This window comes from Schistocerca americana, chromosome 1, assembly GCF_021461395.2.
Source record: "Schistocerca americana isolate TAMUIC-IGC-003095 chromosome 1, iqSchAmer2.1, whole genome shotgun sequence".
Classification (NCBI taxonomy): domain Eukaryota; kingdom Metazoa; phylum Arthropoda; class Insecta; order Orthoptera; family Acrididae; genus Schistocerca; species Schistocerca americana.
In genome coordinates, this window is record NC_060119.1 from 376,500,008 (window position 1) to 376,524,584 (window position 24,577).

The following is a 24,577-nucleotide window of genomic DNA, read 5'->3' on the forward strand; positions in this document are numbered from 1 at the left end:
TCATCTGGGCACACCGTGTTCTTCGCACGGTCTGCTCTAGGCTGGCTGCTCACATGTACAGAGAGCCAGAAATCTCTACATCCACGCAGAGAACAAGGAGTCTTGGGACGTTGTTTACAGTGAATTCTGCTCTCCATACACACCAAGCCAAATGGCTCTAAGCACTATGGGACTTAACATCTGAGGTCATCAGTCCCCAAGTCTAAGAACTACTTAAACCAAACTAACCTAAGGACATCACACACACGTCCATGCCCGAGGCGGGATTCGAACCTGCGACCGTAGCAGCAGCGCGGTTCCAGACTGAAGCTCCTAGAACCGCCCGGCCACAGCAGCCGGCCACACCAAGACAATTATGTTCTTTTCCGTGCTAGGCATGTCGCGAACGTTCGTGAAATTATTTACTTCCTTATCACATTTTGTAATTCGCTGTTCTTTGGCGTAAACAATTATTCCTTAATTAAACGTGTGAACTGTAAGCGACATGTATTCTGTCAGCTTCTCCCATCGTCTCAAAATTTGATATTTTTTTCCGATGTCGCGCGGTATTCTGGGTCCCAAGTGGCTCGCGCCCCAACACCTACGCATGGATAGTAAATGTCAAAACTAACATTTCTTTATAATTAATTGTTTAACTACAGGTAACACTGCGGGGCGCAGCTAGTTATAAGTGATCGGAAAAGCAGATGCCAGGATCAGATTCTTGGGAAAATCTGAAAGAAGTGGTTTACAAACCACTTGCTGGACTGATTCTTGAGTATTGCTCATCAGTCCGGAACTCTTACCACGTCGGATTAATAGAACGGCTAAACAAAATCCAACGATGAACAGCGCTTGTCGTCACCTGACCGTTTGGTCGGCACGAGAGCGTTACGTAGACGCTCAACAAACCCCAGTGGCAGTATCTACAAGAGACACGTCAGTGGCAGTATCTACAAGAGACACGTCATCTATCACGAAGATGTTTACTACTGAAGTTCCGAGAGTAGGTTTCGCGCAGAGTAGGGCAGCGTACTGCTTCCTCCCACATACGTCTCGCAAAATGACGACAACGGGGATATCTGAAAACTTTGAAGTAATCGGGAGGTTAACGGACAATCATTCTTGCCACACGCCATTCCCGAGTGGACCAGGGAAGGGGGATAAGATAGGATTAGATAGTGCTACTCCCTCTGCTGCATAAGGAGTATGGATGTGGATATTGATCTGTTCTCTGTATATCACGGTTTGACATTATTCACGCATTTTCCATATCATTTACTTTCCCTTCCTCATTTCTCGCAATGACACATGAAACACTGGCAAACATTAAAATTTTTGAGTCATCTGTTGCGCCTAGTGGAAACAAACTGAAAAATCACAAAACACTGGGTCCAGAAAAGGGTCCAGTGATATTTCCTTTTTACGTCACAACAGTAAGTCTCAAAGTTGTTCTTTGTTAACACTATTTTTACGGAACAACAGTCAGTCTCATTTTTTTTGTTTACTAACACTGAAGGGAAACCTATTTCCTGTGCATTAGAAACGAAACGAACTGTTTTTGAGATTTAACCATAATTACACAATGCACCAACATACATAGAAATATGGTACGTTCCACACATAGAAAAGTTTGATTTACTTCAAAGAAGATCCGCAGAAGCCTCATTATTTCCCCTTTCTCATGCGCTACATCTTAGAAAGAATGATTTGCCTTTGCTTTCCAGATATCAAACTGCGAATCTGCGAATAAAACAGCGCTGTTGTTCTGGCAAAAAATTTACGACTTAAGTCAACTCATTATATTCGTCATTAATTGTGTGAAAGATGATCGCAACAAACGAACAACAAAACTTCAAAACTTATAAGTCGCGATAACGGGCAATTTGTGCTTTCTAATTTGTACACTTATAAGTTGTTAGCTGGTAACGCATGTGTTCATTTGTGCTTCCTAATCTGTACACGTATATGTTGTTAGCTGGTTACGTATCTGTTCTTGAGTGGTGTCGACGATAAAGTACGGGCTTTCAATGCTGTGATTGTGTTAAGCATGTACTGTAACGATCGAAGGGTCTAGTTTAGCAGGGGATACAACCCGTCGGCTTTGACCAATGACGTCAGAATTGACCAGAGAGCGTGCATTACAAAGATGAAAGAGCTGAGAAGAATGTTCGGAAACAAAGGAATGCAAGAGAGAAAATGGCTCGGAGCACTATGGGACTTAACATCTGAGGTCATCAGTCCCCTAGACCTTAGAACCACTTAAACCTAACTAACCTAAGGACATCACACACATCCATGCCCGAGGCAGGATTCGAACCTGCGACCGTAGCGGTCGCGCGGTTCCAGACTGTAGCGCGTAGAACCGCTCGTCCACTTCGGCCGGCAAGCAAGAGAGAAAAACTGTACTTCACATATACAGGGTGTTACAAAAAGGTACGGCCAAACTTTCAGGAAACATTCCTCACACACAAAGAAAGAAAATATGTTATGTGGACATGTGTCCGGAAACGCTTACTTGCCATGTTAGAGCTCATTTTATTACTTCTCTTCAAATCACATTAATCATGGAATGGAAACACACGGCAACAGAACGTACCAGCGTGACTTCAAACGCTTTGTTACAGGAAATGTTCAAAATGTCCTCCGTTAGCGAGGATACATGCATCCAACCTCCGTCGCATGGAATCCCTGATGCGCTGATGCAGCCCTGGAGAATGGCGTATTGTATCACAACCGCCCACAGTACGAACACGAAGAGTCTCTACATTTGGTACCGGGGTTGCGTAGACAAGAGCTTTCAAATGCCCCCATAAATGAAAGACAAGAGGGTTGAGGCCAGGAGAGCGTGGAGGCCATGGAATTGGTCCGCCTCTACCAAACCATCGGTCACCGAATCTGTTGTTGAGAAGCGTACGAACACTTCGACTGAAATGTGCAGGAGCTCCATCGTGCATGAACCACATGTTGTGTCGTACTTGTAAAGACACATGTTCTAGCAGCACAGGTAGAGTATCCCGTATGAAATCATGATAACGTGCTCCATTGAGCGTAGGTGGAAGAACAAACTAAAATGAGCTCTAACATGGAAATTAAGCGTTTCCGAACACATGTCCACATAAAATCTTTTCTTTATTTGTGTGTGAGGAATGTTTCCTGAAAGTTTGGCCGTACCTTTCTGTAACACCCTGTATAAGGGCCAGTAGTATTTTCACGTTAACGATATCGCGTGTTTGTATCTTAGTATTTCTCCACAAAATACAATGGAAAGAAATGAATGAAATATATTACTAGCAAAGAATACATCACGTTACATGTGTGTCAGTTGTATCTCGAAACTCTTTCGAACTGTATTGCTTAAGTGCAGTACGGGATACAAGTTCAGCCTACGTCGATTTCTTCGTTTTCACTAGCATTACTGTCCTGTTCTTCACTTGAACGATGTATCAAACCCTAAGTGGAAAACGGGATACAAATTGTAGATGTGTTGTTTATTTCGCCTCCGCTATTATTAACAGTCTTTTGTTACGTACATATCAGTACTACTGATGACAGAAGGACCTACGTATGTAATATATGTATACCAGACTTCCGTTGACCTCTATATATGTACACTGGGAACGAAAAGGTGGAAATAGACGTATGTTACATTTGCAACCTGTACCTCAATTGAACTACACGGAGACAAGAAGACGACACACTTACAATTTGTATCCTGTCCTTCACTATGGGGTACAGTTTTCTTGTTGCCTAGGACGCTAATAGTATCCCATTCGTTACATTTGTTATCTTGCTCGCCAATTGACATATATAGTGTCAGTGTAAAGGCGAAGTGAAGGACGGGATACAAATTTTAGTTGTGTCGTCAGTGTAAAAGCGAAGTGAAGGACGGGATGCAAATTTTAGTTGTGTCGGGGGTTTCGCCTGTAATATAGCAAGTACACATTCGAAAATGTGTCACTGATACTAGTGCTGGGAAATGAAAGAAGATCGACAGCTGAGAAATTTCTATTGCGTACTTCACAACACGAAAATACACATATTGATGGAATAAAACAGTGAAATATGTCAAAATAGTGAAATACAGTGAAAGAAGCAAATGGAAAAGTGAACTTACCACACGGAAATATCGAGGAATAACCGAAGCTCGCGTAGACAGACAGTAACGAAAATTACATACCCACAATTCCTATAATGAAAATAAGACACTAAATATTGTTCTACAATAACAAACTAATACTCCAAATTACCTCAATATGATTACGAATAATTATTTTAATGTACAATGATAGCGCTTATCCGGAGCACAGAACGGTTTTATTATCTATGCCTCGAAGTGAAGACATTACTACGACTAATGTATGACGTCATTCGTCAAAGCCGACGGGTTGTATCCCCTGCTTCACTAGACCCCGATCGAAGTACGTGAGCTCTACGGTTTGCGATCGAGCGATAGGTCTGCTTCGAAATGCGCTTCTTCTCGTTACGTAAGTCTTGTAAGCAGAGCACTACGGGATTTCCATCTCTGCAAGATTGCAGTTAGCACGTCTTCGCAATAGTTCTCATCAATCAGAAAACTTTACATACATCTAATTATCTACATAAGAAATGGAGAGGATAATTTAGAAAACTATTGGTTCAATTACAGAGCAGTGTTTCAAACTAATTATTCCATAAATATAGCTGTCTTTAACCTATGCTGCCATCGAGAGGTCAATGTGGATATCACACTTTTCCTGCACATTTAGAAACTCGACAATGGGCGGACATAACTATCATACACATCTCAGTATTTGCGACTAAAATAACACAAAATTACGTTATCGCCGTTTCACTGTTCCAGTCACCGTCTTCTGTTGTATAGCTACAAAGAGATTTTGAAAACAACGTGTATTACATTATTTCTCAAGCATCGAATGCAGTCTTTAAGCTTTGGGTTTGTCACTTTTTTTCGTCTCAGTGTTTGAGGGTTGCCACTCGCTCGACAACTCCAACTTCCTACTGTCCTCAGATAGCTATATAATACTTGTTTGCCTCAATGATATCTTTTGCGTTTTCCAGTGAACTGTGACGTCAAAGTTACTATGTTGCCAACATCATCGATCGAATTTGCTGGCTTGTACAACACATTCAATCGTACCCAACAGTCAGACGACAGCTCCGCTTGGGACAAATACCTTTGTTTTTCTGATATACTATAAACCAAACCGTTTATCGCTCTTTTATACTGCGTATAACATTTGTACTAAAAGTAAGATACCGTGCAACAATTAATATTGTGATGGGTGGGCATTACTCACCATTTACAACAAAGACTGTTGGATTCTCTCTCTGCAGCATTACGTAGTCCGATGGTTCGTACATTCTTGAAAGAAGCACAAACAAATCACCACAGCTCTCAGCGATTACAGTGAGTTCCTACAAACAAAACAATGTTGTTACAAAGAAGTCATTTGATTTCTAAGAATAAATTACATTTACTCCATCTAATGCGAGTTGCTCGAAATAAATTTTTATCTTGATTCTATTATAATTAGTATATATAATTTTTTCTATTATTATTCTCTCTTCGTATTACTTCTGGAAGACCTATCCAACCTTTGATATTAACGTACATCTTCCGGCAAAAAAGGAAATTTAGAATGTAGTTTATTTTTCTCCGCGTTTACAGTATCTTCTTCAAAGAAGTTTATAGTTAAGTTATTTGTAATACTTGCTTTTCTCTAAACCTGTTCTGACACAATACACTGAACTTAACGTACAACTTTTCTTCGTCTTTCAGAAGTAATAGATGTCAGGCTTAAGGCTATCGTATAGCCTGTAGTCCAGTATACTAGGACAGTAGGCTAGGACTTATTAAAAACCATCATAAAATAAGAGTGCCAAAGGTAGATGGCTGAACTGAAACAAGAAGAAGGAATGTAAGGATTTACCATCCCGTCAACGTCGAGGTCATTTGGGACGGTGCATAAGTTCGGTAGTTGATGAAGGAAATCGGTAGTGTTCTTTTCATAGGAACCATCCCGGCATTCATTTTAGGGCATTTTGGGACAGGCTGGAAAATACTTATAAGTGATTTCACTAGGGTACTAGAGACACGCCTTAGAGCTAGGAATAAAGATGGCCACAGGTCTGTTGATACAGCGGATGGAAATGATCTCATTGTCAGAATATTTTCTACAAGAAGGCAGATCTTATTTCATGGCGTTACAATAGACTCACTTCCTCCATCCCATAAGAAAAGCCCTCCTTATTAGTACCGACATAATGCCATCAAAATATCTTTATTACAGCTTTTTTGTAAGGTTACACAGCAGACAAATATCTTCCTAGTATTCAAACTTATATTCGATATTAAAGTACTTGTCTTTTTCAGGAAGGCTTCCTTTTCATTGCCAGACTGCACTCAGTATCCTATTTACTTCTGACGTCATCAGTTATTCTGCTGCCCAAATAGCAAAACTCGTCACTACGTTTAGTGTATGCTATACTAATTTAATTCCCTCTGCAGCATTTCATTTAATTTGATTACGTTTTATTATCCACGTTTCCCATGTATTCCTCTGAATTGATCGCCAAGTCCTTTGCAGGCCCTGATAGAATTACAATACCATCCGCAAATCTGAAAGCTTTTAATCTTATATATACTTTGTCTGTGTACAGGATGAGAAATAATCTACAACCATGACTCACTCACTTCTCAACAACTGCTTCCCTTTAAAGTCTTTACATTATTATAACTGCTGTCTGATTTCTGTAGCAGTTGTTGACAGTCTTTTGCTCCCTGTGTTGTGTTCCTGATATCTTCATAGGTTGAATAAATGTATTCCACTCAAACGATTTCTCTAATTCTACAACTACTGTAATGTGGGTTTCTCTTTCTTCGATATATATATTACAGTAAGGCGTGCGGTCAGTACTGTTTCGCATAGTCTTCAGTTTCTCCAAAACTCAAACAACTCTTCGCCTAGGCCGTTTTTTACCAGTTGCTCTATTCTCTTATAGATAATTAGTATTAGTATTTTACAACCATGAATTATTAAACTTACTGTTCGGTAGTACTCTCACCTCTTATCATCTTCCTTCTTTGATATTGGACTTATTAGAGTCTTAATGTAGCCCGAGAGTAATTCGCCTGTCTCAAATATATCGCATGCCAAGTGAAACCGTTTGATCATAGTTGACTCTCCTGATGATTTTACTAATAAACAAGGATTATCGTCTATTCCAACAACCTTCTTTCGACTTAGGCCTTTCAGTCTTTTGTCAAATTCCTTTCGCAGTAACGGATCACGAATCTCACCTTCATCCACATCTTCCAATTTCATGAGATTGTCTTTCAGTTTCTTTTCTTTATACAGTCGATATTTACATCCCGTCCACATTTCAACTTTGTCTTCTTTGTGAATCTGTATCATTTGAGCTCCTGATGGTAAGCAAGGAAGATTAGAGTTTGACGTCCTGTCAACTCATTAAAGTCAGAGAACAAACCGGGAATGTCTCAAGAAAGGAGAAGGAAATCGCCTGTTGCCTCTCATTCGAACCATCTCGGAATTTGCGTAGAACGATGTAGTGAAACTACAGAAAACTAAAATGTACATGACCAGACGTGGATCTGAACCGTCATCTCCGCGAATGTGAATTCGAGGCGCTAACCACTGCGGCATCTTGCTCAGCCAGATGCTTTTCTTTTTCTACAAAGGTTTATTTACTTTTCCTATAAGGACCATCTGGCTTCTACAGCGTTCGATGTCTGCTTTGCCACTGTCAGTCTCCTTATGCGCATCGTCCCGTCGATCCAAAAAGTTTCGTTTAGCAAAAAAAAAAAAAAAAAAAAAAGGGATAAATACTAAGACGGTGATTTTAATGTTCCAGGTGTTCTACATAGGTTCTCCCCACTCGAGTGCAACGCACAGAATGCTCATACAACAGTGTGAAACTGCCAGAGAAGTCCTTCATTGGAATGTTATTCAACTGGCGCGTCATATTCGCTTGCATGTCGGTTATGTCATCAAAGTGGTGAACCTTGAAACGAATTTCTGCACTTATCGATTTGTGGTAGGTTCGCGTCAATTCCATCAAGTCTCGCCACCGTTGATGATTTTTTTTCAGAAAAGAATTGCTCGTGTTTCGCATTTCAATCAAATAGAGATGGAAGTCCACGTGTCGTTTTTGTTAGTTCGGGACTCATGATCTGCGGGACAAACTTTACACACAATTTTCTCTTCGTTGAAACATCCTGGAGGATATCTTGAATACTTGATACTTTATCTATGACCCGATATTGACACACTACGGCCGGACGTCCACTGCGTAACACAGCCTGCTGAAATTGGTTGGTCAAATGAAGATCTATTGTTTACAATTGTTAATTCAAGCTGCTACTGCATTTATGCGCTGACGTCGCTTATACGCCAGGAATAAAACCAATCTCGGAACTTTCAGGATGGACTGTGTATTCCATTACGCCTGTTTCATTTGCAGAATATTTATATTTATTCTTTTCATTACTCATATTTAACACCGAAAGAGTATTTTTGAAGGCTACATGAGCCGATAGTAAGGTGTGGATTCAAGTGCTTAGCGAAGTGTTTCTATTTTTACATCTATTGTTTTCCAAGTTTCTTACTTGAAGTTCCCAGAATGTAGCGTGAAAACTAAGGGCCTCGAAAACGGCAGGGTAGCCGTGCGGTCTTGGGCACCTTGCCACGGTTTGGCATAGGTGTGTGTGTGTGTGTGTGTGTGTGTGTGTGTGTGTGTGTGTGTTGTACTTAGCGTAAGTTAGTTTGAGTTGGATTAAGTAGTGTGTAAGACTAGGGACCAAGAACCTCAGCAGTTTGGTCCCATAGAACTTACGACAAATTTCCGTTTCCAAAACGGCAGTGAATTCTACAAAATTACAAGCTGTATTTGAAACAGGATGTTTTCCCGACGTGGATGGGGCTTGCCTCCGAAGCGCCTGTAGCGAACAGCCCATTCAGGGAAAGGTTCCAATTCACAGGATGATCCTACCTACTGCCGACAGCAAGTCCTACAAGTTTCGTGAGTTCAGAGGAAGTACCGACAAAACACACAAAGCTGAGTAAGCCAAGAAAGAAAGGAAAAGAACAATGCTTTTAATCTGCTGTATTTGTCTGAACTGCAAATTCATGGAAGATGTAGTAAGGCCATGTACTGAGCACGAAAGCAAACAAATTATTATTACACAGAATGTCCTCAGAAGAATGTCTCAGTTACAAATTTTAACAGTATCAATTGTAAGCGCTGCGGAGTGTTGGTTCACGGTCACAATTATTGAGTAACTCAAAATACTTTTAGTTTGACGCTTGCGCGAGTACTGCTTTATAGTTTTCCCGCTGACGGTGCCACATACGCAGCGTGGCGGCTCCAGAGTATAAAGCGTTTTCTGTTTTCTGCAGTTTGTTAAGAGCGAATCTGTAATTTCCGTTCAACATGCGTTACATTTAAAATTTTATTGTGATCCCCCAAGTGGAAAAAACATCCGCCAATGGTAAAGTCAGTTCGAAACGAGCTGATGTGGGTTTAAAGGGAACACCAAAAGTGTCTAAAGAGCACGTTGACTGTATCAGAACATCTTACCTTCTTAGTCCTAAGAACTCTGCTCGGAAAGCACATCCTCAACTTGAGTGCCAAACACGATAGTGTGGACCGTTTTAAGAAAGAGTTTACACGCACAGTTGGTACATGCTTTAGAGCCAAATGGCTATTGTGCATGTTGTAACTTTGCAAATGAAGTGTTGTAGAGGGAAGATGACCTTGTTGATCATGTGTGTCCAGCGATAAGGTGACTTTTCTTATAGGTGGAAAGGTTAATACCCACAATGTTCATTTCTGGGGGTCAGAATATCATCACGAATCTGTACAATATCAAAGAGATTCCCCAAAATTAAACGTTTTCTGCGTTGTGTCCCAACTTCAAATGTGCATCATTTTTATTGATGTTCGTCTTGTAACTTCTTTCCCATGTATTCCTCTGAATTGATCGCCAAGTCCTTTGCAGGCTCTGATAGAATTACAATACCATCCGCAAATCTGAAAGCTTTTAATCTTATATATACTTTGTCTGTGTACAGGATGAGAAATAATCTACAACCATGACTCACTCACTCGCTGAAGCTACAGTAACAGAGGTGGCTTATCTGGATACATTGCCAGAACGGTTCTTTCCCCAGTTAAAAGTGAATCCGAATATTTATTTGTTAACAAGATGTAGTCCTTCCCCACTGGAATCTGTTTGTATGAATGTGGTTGAACTTTGAAGTCTCTGACCGTTGGCTTGGTTGTAATGCTCAATAACTCTTTTCCGCTGACGTCCACGATCACCAGATCATTCGGCATGCGGTTTATTTCCTTTGGGGCTTTATAAAGAATTATGTCTGCGTTCCGCCACTACATAATGATTTGCCTGAGTTCACACGCAGATTTGAAGATGCTATTGCTTCCATTACAGATCTCCGTGTGGAGGGCATAGTAATAACCATCCCTGGCGGAGAGAAACGAGTGAAAGAGTTGAAAGCATGCAAGTCCCCAGGTCTTGATGGAAATACAATTCAGTTTTACAGAGAGTACCCTACAGCAATGGCTCCTTACTTACCTTGCATTTGTCGCGAATTTGTCGCCTAAAGTAAAGTCCCAAGTGACAGAAAAATAGCGCAGGTGACTCCTGCATGTAATAAGAGTGAGGAAATGGCTAGTAGTGGTACCAGGTATCCTCCGCCAAGCTCCGTATGGTGGCTTGCGGAGTACGTATGTACGTATAGAAGTAGAGTTATTAACCAATGAGTGGGTAGAATTGGATTTTACGTTGGATGTATTCAGAGGCCCACATATAGAACATGTGTAAGAAAAACTAGTTAGTTTACCCTCAGTTTGTTGTGGTCTTTAGTCCAGAGACTGGTTTGATGCAGCTCTCCGTGCAACTCTATCCTGTGCAAGCTTCTTCATCTCCCAGTACCTACTGCAGCCTACACCCTTCTGAATCTGTTTAGTGTATTCATCTCTTGGTCTCCCTCTACGACTTTTACCCTCCGCGCTGCCCTCCAAAACTAAATTGGTGATCCCTTGATGCCTCAGAATATGTTCTACCAACCGATCCCTTCTTCTGGTCAAGTTGTGCCACAAATTTCTCTTCTCCCCAATTCTAGCCAATACCTCCTCATTAGTTATTTGACCTACCCATCTAATCTTCAGCATTCTTCTGTAGCACCACATTTCGAAAACTTCTATTCTCTCTTTGTCTAAACGATTTATCGTCCACGTTTCACTTTCATACATGGTTACACTCCATACAAATACTTTCAGAAACGACTTCCTGACACTTAAATCTATACTCGATGTTAACAAATTTCTCTCCTTCAGAAAAGCTTTCCTTGCAATTGCCAGTCTACATTTTATATCCTCTCTACTTCGACCATCATCAGTTATTTTTCTCCCCAAGTAGCAAAACTCATTTAGTACTTTAAGCGTGTCATTTCCTTATCTAATACCCTCAGCATCACCCGATTTAATTCAACTACATTCCATTATCCTCGTTTTGTTTTTGCTGATGTTCATCTTATATTCTCCTTTCAAGACACTGTCCATTTCGTTCAGCTGCTCTTCCAGGTCCTTTGCTGTCTTTGACAGAATTACAATGTCATCGGCGAACCTCAAAGTTTTTATTTCTTCTCCATGGATTTTAATTCCTACTCCGAATTTTTGTTTTGTTTCCTTTACTGCTTGCTCAATATACAGATTGAATAACATCGGGGAGACGCTACAACCCTGTCTCACTCCCTTCCCAACCACTGCTTCCCTTTCATGCCCCTTACAACTGCCATCTGGTTTCTGTACAAATTGTAAATAGCCTTTCGCTCCCTGTATTTTACCCCTGCCATCTTCAGAATTTGAAAGAGAGTATGATGTAAGATTTGTTGTAAACAGCCTAAATTAAACTGCTTTAGTACACCATTGAAAGTGGGGCATTCTTTTATGGGTACACCATATTAATTTATGTTCTTTACTTTGACTATTGTTATAATGATGAAGCACGTGTGGGAACGTGACTTGGCAGTCCGGCCGGCGGCCGGTAGAAAGTGATGACGTGCTCGGTGTTTGCGTTGCAGTGAAGGGGCGCAGCCGGACGCTGTACCGGTGCGGCGGCGCGCTCATCAGCAGTCGCTACGTCATCACGGCGGCCCACTGCGTCACCACGCTGCCGTCGGACTTCCAGCTGTGAGTATCGCCATGCCGCTGCTACAGCCTGCACGCTTACGCTCGATCTGTCGCGCTCTGTGACATTACTCACTCGGTTTTCGTTGAAGTCGTAGCTCCACTCTACGAGGAAGCCGTAACTCTGGAGCAGCCACACACTTCCCTTGTAATCGATGTCCACGAACTGGTCTTGGAATACCCCATCGTTGAGAAGGGAAATAAATGCTCTCGAATTCCCTTCTTTCTGTAAACGGTTACAGTACTCTAGAATGAGATTTTCACTCTGCAGCGGAGTGTGCGCTGATATGAAACTTCCTGGCAGATTAAAAGTGTGTGCCCGACCGAGACTCGAAATCGGGACCTTTGCCTTTCGCGGGCAAGTGCTCTACCAACTGAGCTACCGAAGCAAGCACGACTCACGGCCGGTACTCACAGCTTTACTTCTGCCAGTACCTCGCCTCCTACCTTCCAAACTTTACAGAAGCTCTCCTGCGGACCTTGCAGAACTAGCAGTCCTGAAAGAAAGGATAATGCGGAGACATGGCTTAGCCACAGCCTGGGGGATGTTTCCAGAATGAGATTTTCACTCTGCAGCAGAGTGTGCGCTGATATGAAACTTCCTGGCAGATTAAAACTGTGTGCCCGACCGAGACTCGAACTCGGGACCTTTGCCTTTCGCGGGCAAGTGCTCTACCAACTGTGCTACCGAAGCACGACTCACGGCCGGTACTCACAGCTTTACTTCTGCCAGTACCTCGTTTCCTACCTTCCCGAGTTCGAGTCTCGGTCGGGCACACAGTTTTAATCTGCCAGGAAGTTTCGTTACAGTACTCTGTTAATCGCACGTGTTAGACAACGTCAGTCGCGTAAGGCCAAATACCGCTATTATTTCGTGGCCAGCTGAACATATCGAAATGAGCAGCCGGCAAACAGTAGTACGTTAAGAGGCACGTAATTTTTTGCATATGGAAATACATATGGAAATTCTTGTATCAGCTGAGACATTGTAGTAATAATTATTTTAAATTGAACGGCGTAGTTATTCTAACGGAATCCTAAAGATACTGAAAAGACGAGTACAACTATATTCTGATTAAAATTAATTGATTGTTGACACTTTACGCGTTGGAGCTGGTTTCCTCCAATCAGAGCGCTCATCGTCACGCCCGAGCCGTTCGCCGTTGCCAAACTGTTACAACAACTGGTCAGTCCACTTCGAATTCCTTGTCTGGCATTCTTTCTTTAAGTGCTTGGATCCAGAATTAGGGGTCTAGCACTTTTATTTCGTATTTCATTACCACAAACAATGCACTCACATACCGTTGCAAACGAAATACACACGTTTCATACACATGATTAGTAAACACTACTGGATACTTCTGCATGGGACGCAAATCAGAGTCACACTTGCAGTTGTAATCACAGAGATCGACTCTTTTATGACAGGCTTCACACGACATTGCATGAAACCGAGTTTTTGAAGGCTGCAATTCGCCATTGAGACTGGATGAAGACTGTGACAAATATATCAACTCGTCCCGGTATTGTAATTTAGCGCAATGGTTAGCGTATTAAGTTTCCATGTTAAACATCGTAGATTCGAATCTCACTACATGTCGCGAATTTTTTTTTATTTCCAAATCTAATCGAAAGAGATTATCACTTTTATTCAATTAATTGGCTTAAAGAGAATTTCTTTGTTTCTAATTCTTTGCCCCGCCATTTTCATTATCCTGCCGCAGATCAGTCATTGGTTACTTACAATCAGCTGTCCACAGAGCATTTCGATTTTCCGACTTACCTTGCGGCGCCACTTCCAATATTGCTCCGCGTTACACATTAAGAGCAGTTGTGAAGTGACTTGCCGTGTTTGTGCGTTGCCTACAACAGAGCGGTAGCCAGCAGCCGGTGACAGCACCGTTAACTCACAGACGTCAACTATCAAGTAACTTTAAACGGACTATGCATACAGTACGTTCCAAGAGGCATCCATACATATTATAAAAATGGACGTTGATAAGTATTTATGCGTGTTTTGTGTATTTACATACGTTCGACATGTCCTCATAAACAACTGGGCTGATTTCAACCAAACTCAGTACACAAGATTCCTTACTGTAAGGCAACAGTCGCTGTGGAGGGAAGAGCCACCTACCTGTCATATTTCAGGAAAATGGGAATGAGTGTATGGCATCGTTGGCCGGGAAGCCCCTATACGGGGAATTTCGGCCGCCAAGTGCAAATCTTATTTCATTCGATGCCACATTGGTCGACTTGCGTGCTGGTGATGAGGATGAAATGATGATGATGACAACACAACACTCTGTCCACGAGCGGAAAAATCTCCAACCTGACCGGGAATCGAACCCGGGCCCGCTTGCGTGGGAGGCGAGCACGTTACCACCCACACAAGAAGGCAGACGTATTTCAGGAGATACGACATAAACAAAGAGATGGATGAAAAACTGCCGCGTCATGCTTGACGTTTACATTTATTATCTTTCAGCTACTAACTCTATTCGCAATAAATTTTGCATGCAACATTCACATCTACCGCTAAATGCTCCTACAACATTATATCATGATAGCACATATAGTTCAGGAGATATAGCGTCGTAGACACTGATTTGCGTGACAAACTGCCGCATTGTGCATGACGAAACTTATTACATCCTTGCTACTAACTCTATTCGCAACATATTTCGAAGACAGTATCCCCATATGCCGATGAATGTTCTTGCGCAAATACATCATTGTACGACACATAGTTCAATAGATATGATGTCATCAACACCGAGATACGTGAAAAAATGTCGCATCATGCACGAAGTTTTAATACATCTATTCTTCTCTAAAAAGGAATCTCTACAGTCGAGTCAACTGAAGGAAACACTAACATTGGGCAGCTTTCAGCTGCGAAGCGCAAACGGCTAAAATCTATTAGGAAAACCGTCTATGGAGCTATGAAAGGTGTTACAGTATAGAAATGTTTACAGAATTGCGTTGTAGACACGTAAAGCAGTTGCTCCTAGCGTACAAAAACTGCCCGGGGGCATTGTTTCTTAATGTTGATACCGTACTTGTACATTTGTACGTACATTATGCGTATTTCTTTGTACGACTGTTTCATTATTTCGAAGATGCTTTCAAGAATACATGGAAATGAAAAATTTTCGATATAAAACTTCCTGGCAGATTAAAACTGTGTGCCCGACCGAGACTCGAACTCGGGATCTTTGCCTTTCGCGGGCAAGTGCTCTACCATCTGAGCTACCGAAGCACGACTCACGCCCGGTACTCAGAGCTTTACTTCTGCCAGTATCTCGTCTCGTACCTTGCAAACTTTACAGAAGCTCTCCTGCGAACCTTGCAGAACTAGCACTCCTGAAAGAAAGGATACTGCGGGGACATGACTTAGCCACAGCCTGGGGGATGTTTCCAGAAAGATGGTAGAGCACTTGCCCGCGAAAGGCAAAGGTCCCGAGTTCGAGTCTCGGTCGGGCACACAGTTTAAATCTGCCAGGAAGTTTCATATCAGCGCACACTCCGCTGCAGAGTGAAAATCTCATTCTGGGTTCTCGATATAGTTCATTTTTTGTTTTCGTTTCTAATAGAAAATTAGTGAAATGAATACCTGGGCAATGCTGGGTTTGTCAGCTGGTAGTAAATATTTTAGGAGGTGATAATCCTGAGTATTTCGAATAAAATATTGCATATTCAATGTGATCAATTACCGTCGGTTACAGAGATGCATCTGTTAGAAATCAGTCCAAACCAGTACTACAGATGGTGATAAGCAAAGGCAAAGGAATAAGTTCAAACTCGATTTTCATAAATTTCACCTCCGTCTTCAACGCACTGTCGAATTCTCTCAAAAACACTACGTTAGCCTTTCTGAGGTGTTCTCTGAGGTGTTCTTGACATTATTTTATGAGGACACTATTGTTCATAGGACGTACGACCAAATCATTTCTTATGTTTACTTTATCTTTGTAAACTTTATCACCGTACCCTTGCAATCATCCCCACACACAGAGAATCTACAACGGCAACTTCTGCTGACTTTGGTGGCCAAGAAACGTGACCATTTTCGCTGGTCCATCTCCGGGAATATTAGGTTTCGATGAAATATCAGCTGACAATTAGAATGTACAGGGTCCCCGTCATGCTGGAACAACATACAAATTCTTATAGCTGAAGTATCCTCTTCCAATAATGCAGGAAGCTCTTTTTCAAGAAGGTCTAGATAAAGTGGTCCTGTAAGACAATGCAGTAACATAATAGACCAATCATCTGATTGCCTTTTACATCACGTAACATATTTACAGAAAAGTGTTCTTGAAAATGTCTCTCCACCAAGGTATGTGGGTTTCTGTCGGACCACTGATGTGAGTTACGATTGTTTTTGATACCCCATGGCTTCATTAGCAAACAGTATTGATGAGATTACTCGACTCTTTTCATTCAGCCAACTACAAAATTCTAATAATTTTCCTTCATCTCCCTCTCGAAGGTGTTTAATTCAGTGTAAATCAGATGTAGATACATAAACCAATATATAAAAAGCCTAGTAACTTGAGCACCAACACTGGAAATGCGAACTTATCACTGTAACCAGCTATATCTCTTTAAACAATAATAATTGAACAAATGCAATGTGTTAATCGAATTAATCTATACTACCACATCTAAAGTGTTTAGTATTCCTTCTGAAACGCCTTGTATATACTACTTCTTAATGTCTTCAATGAAGTATTCCGCAGAAGTGTAAGAAGAACAGAGCTAAAATTGAGAGATAAGATGGCCTATATCCGATATTGCGATCCTGCGTATAAGAACAAAGCCTGATTTCATAGTCCACACCACCCCATCCTTCACGGTGTTTACACTTTTAACAGTCGACCGGCCATTCAACTTCAGCTCATTTCTGAGGTTATTTTGCGGAAAGTTTCAACGCCAAAAATAATTATATTTGCTTCAATAATAGTGTCATTTACCGAGGAGTTCGCTTCGATATAATGAATTGATCGCGAAATAAAATGGGTATTACTGTCAATGTCTTTATAGTCTTCATTAATAAATCCCTATGCTATAAGAGGTGACGAAAAATTTTTCTTTTCAGGCGCTGCGTCAGCTTACTTGCTGCCCAGCGCAACTCTGATGCTCGTATATAAGCTCCTAAATGTAGACAAAGGCCTTCGGGCGGAAACGTTTTGATCATCCCTTCTATTATGAAGCGTCGCAGCTGTCATCAGAGGCGTATCAGGGTGCTGAACACTGTCATGTACTCAACTGGCCATTCAAATTGCAACACCAGAAAGGATAATAAATACGGAAATTTTACATATTGTGCATAGTAAGAAGAAAACACAATTTAACTAAAGGTGATTTGCGGGGATACTGGGTGGAAAGTGTACTACACAAAGCTGAGGCCTCTGGCATCAACAAGGGCCGGCCGTCGTGGTCTAGCGGTTCTAGGCGCTCAGTCCGGAACCGCGCGACTGCTACGGTCGCTGGTTCGAATCCTGCCTCGGGCATGGCTGTGTGTGATGTCCTTAGGTTAGTTTGGTTTAATTAGTTCTAAGTTCTAGGCGACTGATGACCTCAGAAGTGCTCAGAGCCATTTGAACCATCAACAAGGACTGTAATGTGGCTGGTCGTCCAGTGGAACCGAACTTGAAATATGGATAATGATCATTCTATGCTACTTTAATTATATGCAGAGTTCATAAACTGCTGAGGCTGTCAAGCGGTGGTGTAGCAGTCTCTTCGCAATCCGTGACCAGATGTTTTCAGTGAATGAGCAATCTGCACAATGCACGGTACAGGTTGAAAATGGAATACTCTGTGTGTCAAGGTAGGTCAACATATCACTGCAACATGCGGTCTTGTGTTTCTTGTTGAAAGATGTCATGGATACTTCAAAGATAGAGCACAGCCACCGGCCTTAATACGACAGAAATGTAACTGCTGCTGTCCAAATTACAGGATTTACATAGAAGAAATGATCCTTTAGGTATCCACTGCCATCCTATACCGTGAGACGCAGCGCCAGTATGACGATTGTAAATGCAATGTGGCAACGGCTCGGAGCCTCCACACGTAGATAAGTGCATTGTGATGCAGTGCGCACAACCGACACTCATTTGAAAGAATACGTGGTGCCACTTCTGTATCCAGTGCTGTCGTTGGCACACCACTGTCTAAGGGTCTCTCACTCATGCTGCATCAACTGTCAACGTGCTGACAGTCCGTGGTGCTCCACACATTGTCGCACTGTCAAGCTAATTTCATAAGTCAAAGTACGTGACGTGGCTGTTGCAATACTGCACTGGCGACCGAACAATGTGTGTTCCCTTTCGGGCACTAGTCGCATGGGCCGCCAAGATGTGACATGTAACTGAGTACCCTGAAACCATCGATTCGACATTAGGATGGCACTCGTGGTATCCCGACCAACACGAGGAGCAGTATCATAAACCGCGATAAACCTCAGTCTCAATAGGCCAAGGTCCTGCCGATGTCCAGTTGTGGGACGTACTGGTCTACGTTTCTCCTGCTTACACGATGTAAAACACAGTCTTCTCACAAACAGCCATCTTTCAGATGCGATTTCGAATGAGAAACCCGCTGCGAAACCTTTTTTCATACGTACAATGTAGTTGGTGTTAGTCACACCCACATACATATCGAAGCCCGTGGACAGATCGACTCTCTATCACGGCTGATACTACGGTGTTACGGGCGCGAACGGAAGAGTATGCTCCGAGGGCTATCGGGGGCTTTCGGCACCGCTCTGGTGGAGGCACTGCGCTTTGTGCTTGGGCTATATCCGATAGACAGAACTATGAAGTATCGCGCGGCAACGTATTGGCTGGAAACGGACAGACCAGACAAAGAGAGAGGCCTCTTTGAGGAGATACAGACCTTGAAAGAACTCAGAACGTGGAGAGCGAATTGGTGGCAAAAGGAGTGGAATAAGTGTGAAAAGGCCCGTAGAGTAGGTGCATTTTTCTCCAATGTCAGGGAGTAATTGAGGATGAAACATATCAATAACAACCAGGGCATGTTTTATTTGTTAACCGGCCACGCATTTGCTGCATGTAAATCTCGGTTAAGAGGTTGATCGTGCCTGTGGAGAGACAGACAGAGAGAGAGAGAGTCATTTAGAGGTCAGACCCTATGGGCCAATCTCACCGACTCTGCAGACAGAATATCTAGAGCGCTGCATAAAGTGTGCTTGCAACAGCGTCGAGAGCACAAGCGGCAATGGATGCAGGCGGCCAATCAATCTGCATACAATACTAGCGAGACAAACTACAGTGGCAGTGGTGGCAGATTAGATGACAACGACACGGGCAAAGACACACAACCATAGAATAAGTACTAAACGTCTGGTCACCAGGGTGTTACGAAAACAAGTGCTTATTACACAGTAATATTAGACTGTAAGACGACTGTAGAAACAGAGGACAGCACTCGCTGCTGTATAGAATAACCTAACCCAGATGTAGGGTGACGCCATCTGAGGGCAAGAAGCTCAAAATATTGCTGAGGTCCTCGCTCTCTGATAGAGAGTGGCTCTGAGCACTATGGGACTTAATCTCTGATAGAGAGTAGCAGCAAGTGGGGCAGTGGCTGCCTAGGGGCGATAGAGTCCCAACGTTTTTCTGAGATACTCGCTAATCCACAGCATTGGTGGTAGCATTCCTTAAATCAGAATACTTTCTTACCTTTCTATTTTCCTACCTTCTTAATACATAGTTTTAGCGTTTCCGTGACCCAGTTAGCACTAACTTCCCAAGTACTTAAAGCTGCAACTTTGTTCAAACGCTAAGAAATTCAATAAGTTTTATATTATGTATATGTACAATTTAATACTGTGATAACAAGACTGTCTTACAAGGAGATCATACAAGCTCCGCCACGCCAATTTGAATCATATTGACTGGATGCGTAGGACACGATTAGGTCTACAACATGTAAACAGGAAAACTCTCAACGGTTCTCGAGAAAATCGATTTAGAAATGTTAGGTGTGCTTATTTATTTTTGAGTAGTCGCTTATATACGCTGACGCTGCAGTCGAACGAGTAAGCGCTTAGTTTCAAAAGCGCGGGATCTCAGGATGAAATCTCGCTCCCGATACTTTTTTTCATTCTTACGTAATTCTAATAAAATATTTATTATGACTGCAAAATATCGATATTTAATGATTCATTTATTATTTTCAAAATCTTTGTACTGATAAAGACGCAAGGTTTTTCGTTAAGAGAGTGAAAACAGAGGACACACGAGAACTTGCAATCAGATTAGTTTCGTCATTTTGGTTCAAATGGCTCTGAGCACTATAGGACTTAGCTTCTGAGGTCACCAGTCCCCTACAACTTAGAACTACTTGAACCTAACTAACCTAAAGACGTCACACACACCCATGCCCGAGGAAGGATTCGAACCTGCGACCGTAGCGGTCGCGCGGTTCCAGACTCTAGCACCTAGAACCGTTCGGCCACCCCGGCCGGCCTCCGTCATTTTATCTGTATATTTGTGACGAGTCCAATATGTAACCTATGTTACACTGCACGAATCAAGTTGATACTGATCATAGAAAAATGGGAAATAATAATTTTTGTGACATACAGCACACGTAATGACTGCCAAATTTGCATCTGCATGTTTTTTTCGATGTGTCTATTGCAAAATATGGTTCAAATAGCTCTGAGCACTATGGTACTTAACATGTGAGATCATCAGTCCCTTAGACTTAGAAGTACTTAAACCTAAATAACCTAAGGACATCACACACAACCATGTCCGAGGCAGGATTCGAACCTGCGACCGTAGCAGCAGCGCGGTTCCAGACTGAAGCCCCTAGAGCCGCTCGGCCACAACGACCGGCTTATTGCAAAATAAACTTAGTTTACATTCATAAACGCCTCTCTTTCACCACACAATTTGGCGGCGTATCGCGTGTATTGAAACGTATCATCGATTACCTGTGCAGACAACTGGTGATGTTTGACTTGTTGTATTTTTATATAAATCTTCTCTAGAAGATCTCTCGAAAGGCCGCACCAGCGGAGTACACTGGCAGATCCCTCTCCATCGTCGTTCAGATTCTGGTTCCTTCAAGCTCTCCACGAATCAAATCAAGGAGAAAAAGAAATTGTTCTTCTCTCAGGTATGGCTTCATGATGGCAGTCAGAAAATTCTTGTGTAGTGCTATTGTCAGTTTCACAAAATTTTGTACATGGCTGAACGTTCAGAGACCGTGAATAGTTACAATTGAAAGAAAACAGCCCTCGGTCACTAATTTTTAACGAATTAAAATTAGTGACCGAGGGCTGTTTTTTTTCTAGATCTACATCTACATCCATACTCCGCAAGCCACCTGACGGTGTGTGGCGGAGGGTACCTTGAGTATCTCTATCGGTTCTCCCTTCTATTCCATTCTCGTATTGTTCGTGGAAAGAAGGGTTGTCGGTATGCCTCTGTGTGGGCTCTAATCTCTCTGATTTTATCCTCATGGTCTCTTCGCGAGATATACGTAGGAGGGAGCAATATACTGCTTGACTCTTCGGTGAAGGTATGTTCTCGAAACTTTGACAAAAGCCCGTACCGAGCTACTGAGCGTCTCTCCTGCAGAGTCTTCCACTGGAGTTTATCTATCATCTCCATAACGCTTTTGCGATTACTAAATGATCCTGTAACGAAGCGCGCTGCTCTCCGTTGGATCTTCTCTATATCTTCTATCAACCCTATCTGGTACGGATCCCACACTGCTGAGCAGTATTCAAGCAGTGGGCGAACAAGCGTACTGTAACCTACTTCCTTTGTTTTCGGATTGCATTTCCTTAGGATTTCAATGGTAGTGTGAGTTTGCCGGACGTTGCAGGTATATTTACATGCTTACTCATCAACTGATGTTTTCACTCTTGGTTAAAAGAGCCAGTTGTCTCTTCAAAGCATTTTTCTTTCAAGTACAAAAGTAATAAATGGATCATTAAATTTTAATTTGCACAGCTGTTGTTAGACTTACATGGGAATGAAAAAATGTCACGGCAGCGAGATTCGATTCAAATACGTATGCTTATGAAACTACGCGCTTACTCGCTTGGCTGCGGACTCATCGAGTACCAGCGACTGCACGAAGTATATACGCGTGTCTAAAATATTCTAACTCGATTTTCTTGAAAGCGGTTGAGAGTTGTGTCTTCCTGTCTACATGTGTTTAAGCCTTAGTAGTGCCCTACACACCCTGTCAATATTAATCAAATCGGTGAGGGGAAGTTCTTACGATCATCTTGTTAGTCACTAGGTGTCAGGTCATTTGTGAACGCCAGCGAAAAAAATAAAAGTAAACAAATAAATAATAAAGCATGTAGTACACTTCATCCGGATCAACGTCGTTGTTCGCGCCTTTATGGCGCTAGAGTGTACGGTGACCAGTCTAAAGTATGTCTAAGTTAGTTGTCACCAACCTTTCTGAGACCACAGCCCCTAAGTGTAATCAGGTATTAGGTAATAACCCACCCCCACGACCACCGTCTGTCACCACCATCATCGACATTAGCGCCTAACGAAACTGCAGAATGAAAATGAGTTTTCTTTGAACATTTTTATTCTTAAAATGACAAAAGATAAATGGTATTTAGTTTTTTAGGTGTTTTATTAAACAACGAACTAATGCGTCAGTGAGACAATTGGCACTGCTTATTTCTGACCTTTTTTTTTTGTACAGAATGATGCGATTGTCAGTGGGTCGCGAATGCTGCCTACAAGCCTACAACACCTTCTGAAAGAATAAAGCTGACTATCTACATTGAGGGTACACGATTGTTACAAAACATGTTTGGTCTGCAGCACTCCTCTCCCTAATGACAATTGATTCATCCCGACCCTGGCTCCTCATTTAATAAAATTAAACAAGTTAAAATGTGGACTATACACTTATTGTTTGTAAATCGCTTGATTGCTGAACTCCTTACTTCTGAAATGGCGGAAGTTGGAAGACTTCAGGCTGGCAACCCTTTTGTGTCTAACCATTGCCACCAATAATAATAATAATAATAATGTTGTGTTGTCTTCATCATCCTCATCTGATCCTCATCGACGCGCAAGTCGCCGAAGTGTCGTCAACTGAGACTTGCATCAGGCGAACGGTCTACCCGACGGGAGGCCCTAGCCACACGACATTTCATTTCAGCAGTAATAATAATGATAACGATGCGTAGGCGCCAAAGCAATGTATTACCTGTTACGCAGTTATTGTAGTGCTATGCTGCCAATTACTTCATTTATCTATTTGGAAGTAAATAATGAAACAATTTATAATCCATTTAGGGTACTATCTATAACCTGGAGAAACCATTTTGATAAGATATTTCAGCATGTGTATGTCTCAGTTTTACTGTCACAGAATGGTGGTACAAAGTACAGAATATGTGTGTACTGAGTGGACTATATGAAGAAGATGTTGTTCATACAATCGTTTTAGAAACTGTAACATTCACCACATTGTGTCACGTGTGAATCGTAGTATTTGAAAAACAAATGTGGTCGTTGGAAATTTATGTAATTATTATTGGAGTCTTATGAAAAGTGATAATAGGAATAATATTTTTAAAATAATTTAGTTCCGTGACCGAAACACGACTGAACCCTTTTGTTTTTACCTCTCAGAAAATTTGATTTTACGCTTCAAGGGGTAACTATGTAACGTCCCCCTCCCCTTGTATTGACAATGTTAGAAATATATGACCGTGTAACCATGTGCCTAAACAATTGGAATAAAATTTTGAAAAGGCTATCGTTCCGAAGATTCAATATAAAGTCGATAAATGACGGGGAGGTTAACAACAAGATGCCTTCCAGGACAACTTATTCCGCCTACTTAATTATTGTAAAATTTAGTATGGTTGTTCGAAAGGTTTGTGCTATCATTGAAGTATTGTGCCAACGAGAAGGGGTATCACGTGGATCTGAACAGAATAATAAGAGTTACTGCAATAATTATAGATAAAAGAAATACGGTCGCCAGCCCAATTGGGCAAAATTTCTGTTCGGTATGTGAATTAAAGAGCTGAACAGTCAATGTCAAGAATTACTCGAACACGCGCGGCAACAGAGGGCTGCACGCACGTTAGCAAAAACAGTTGAAACATTTGTCTAATAAAGCGAGAAAGAAAATAGTTTGCACTCGAAATATCATTAACTGATAGAGCTGAAATTTTGAAAGCATACAAGATAACACTTAGATTAATGGTTACTTACAGTTGTAAGTGACAATGGCGCTACCTCACAATAACGTCTACTATTTTCATATGAATTTTGGAAAATGGCAAAAAATAATTAAAAGAAACTCTATTGACTTCTGAACAGGGAAG

General features: G+C 41.8%; 1 protein-coding gene across 1 annotated transcript in view; it reads left to right on the top strand.

Moving 5' to 3' along the window:
- Positions 1 to 24,577, top strand: part of LOC124551771 — a 236,086-nt gene that overhangs the window by 181,073 nt on the left and 30,436 nt on the right. The window contains exon 6 of the mRNA XM_047126470.1: positions 12,105 to 12,213. Coding sequence (XP_046982426.1) covers positions 12,105 to 12,213 — 109 coding nt within the window. The remainder of the gene's footprint in view (positions 1 to 12,104; positions 12,214 to 24,577) is intronic.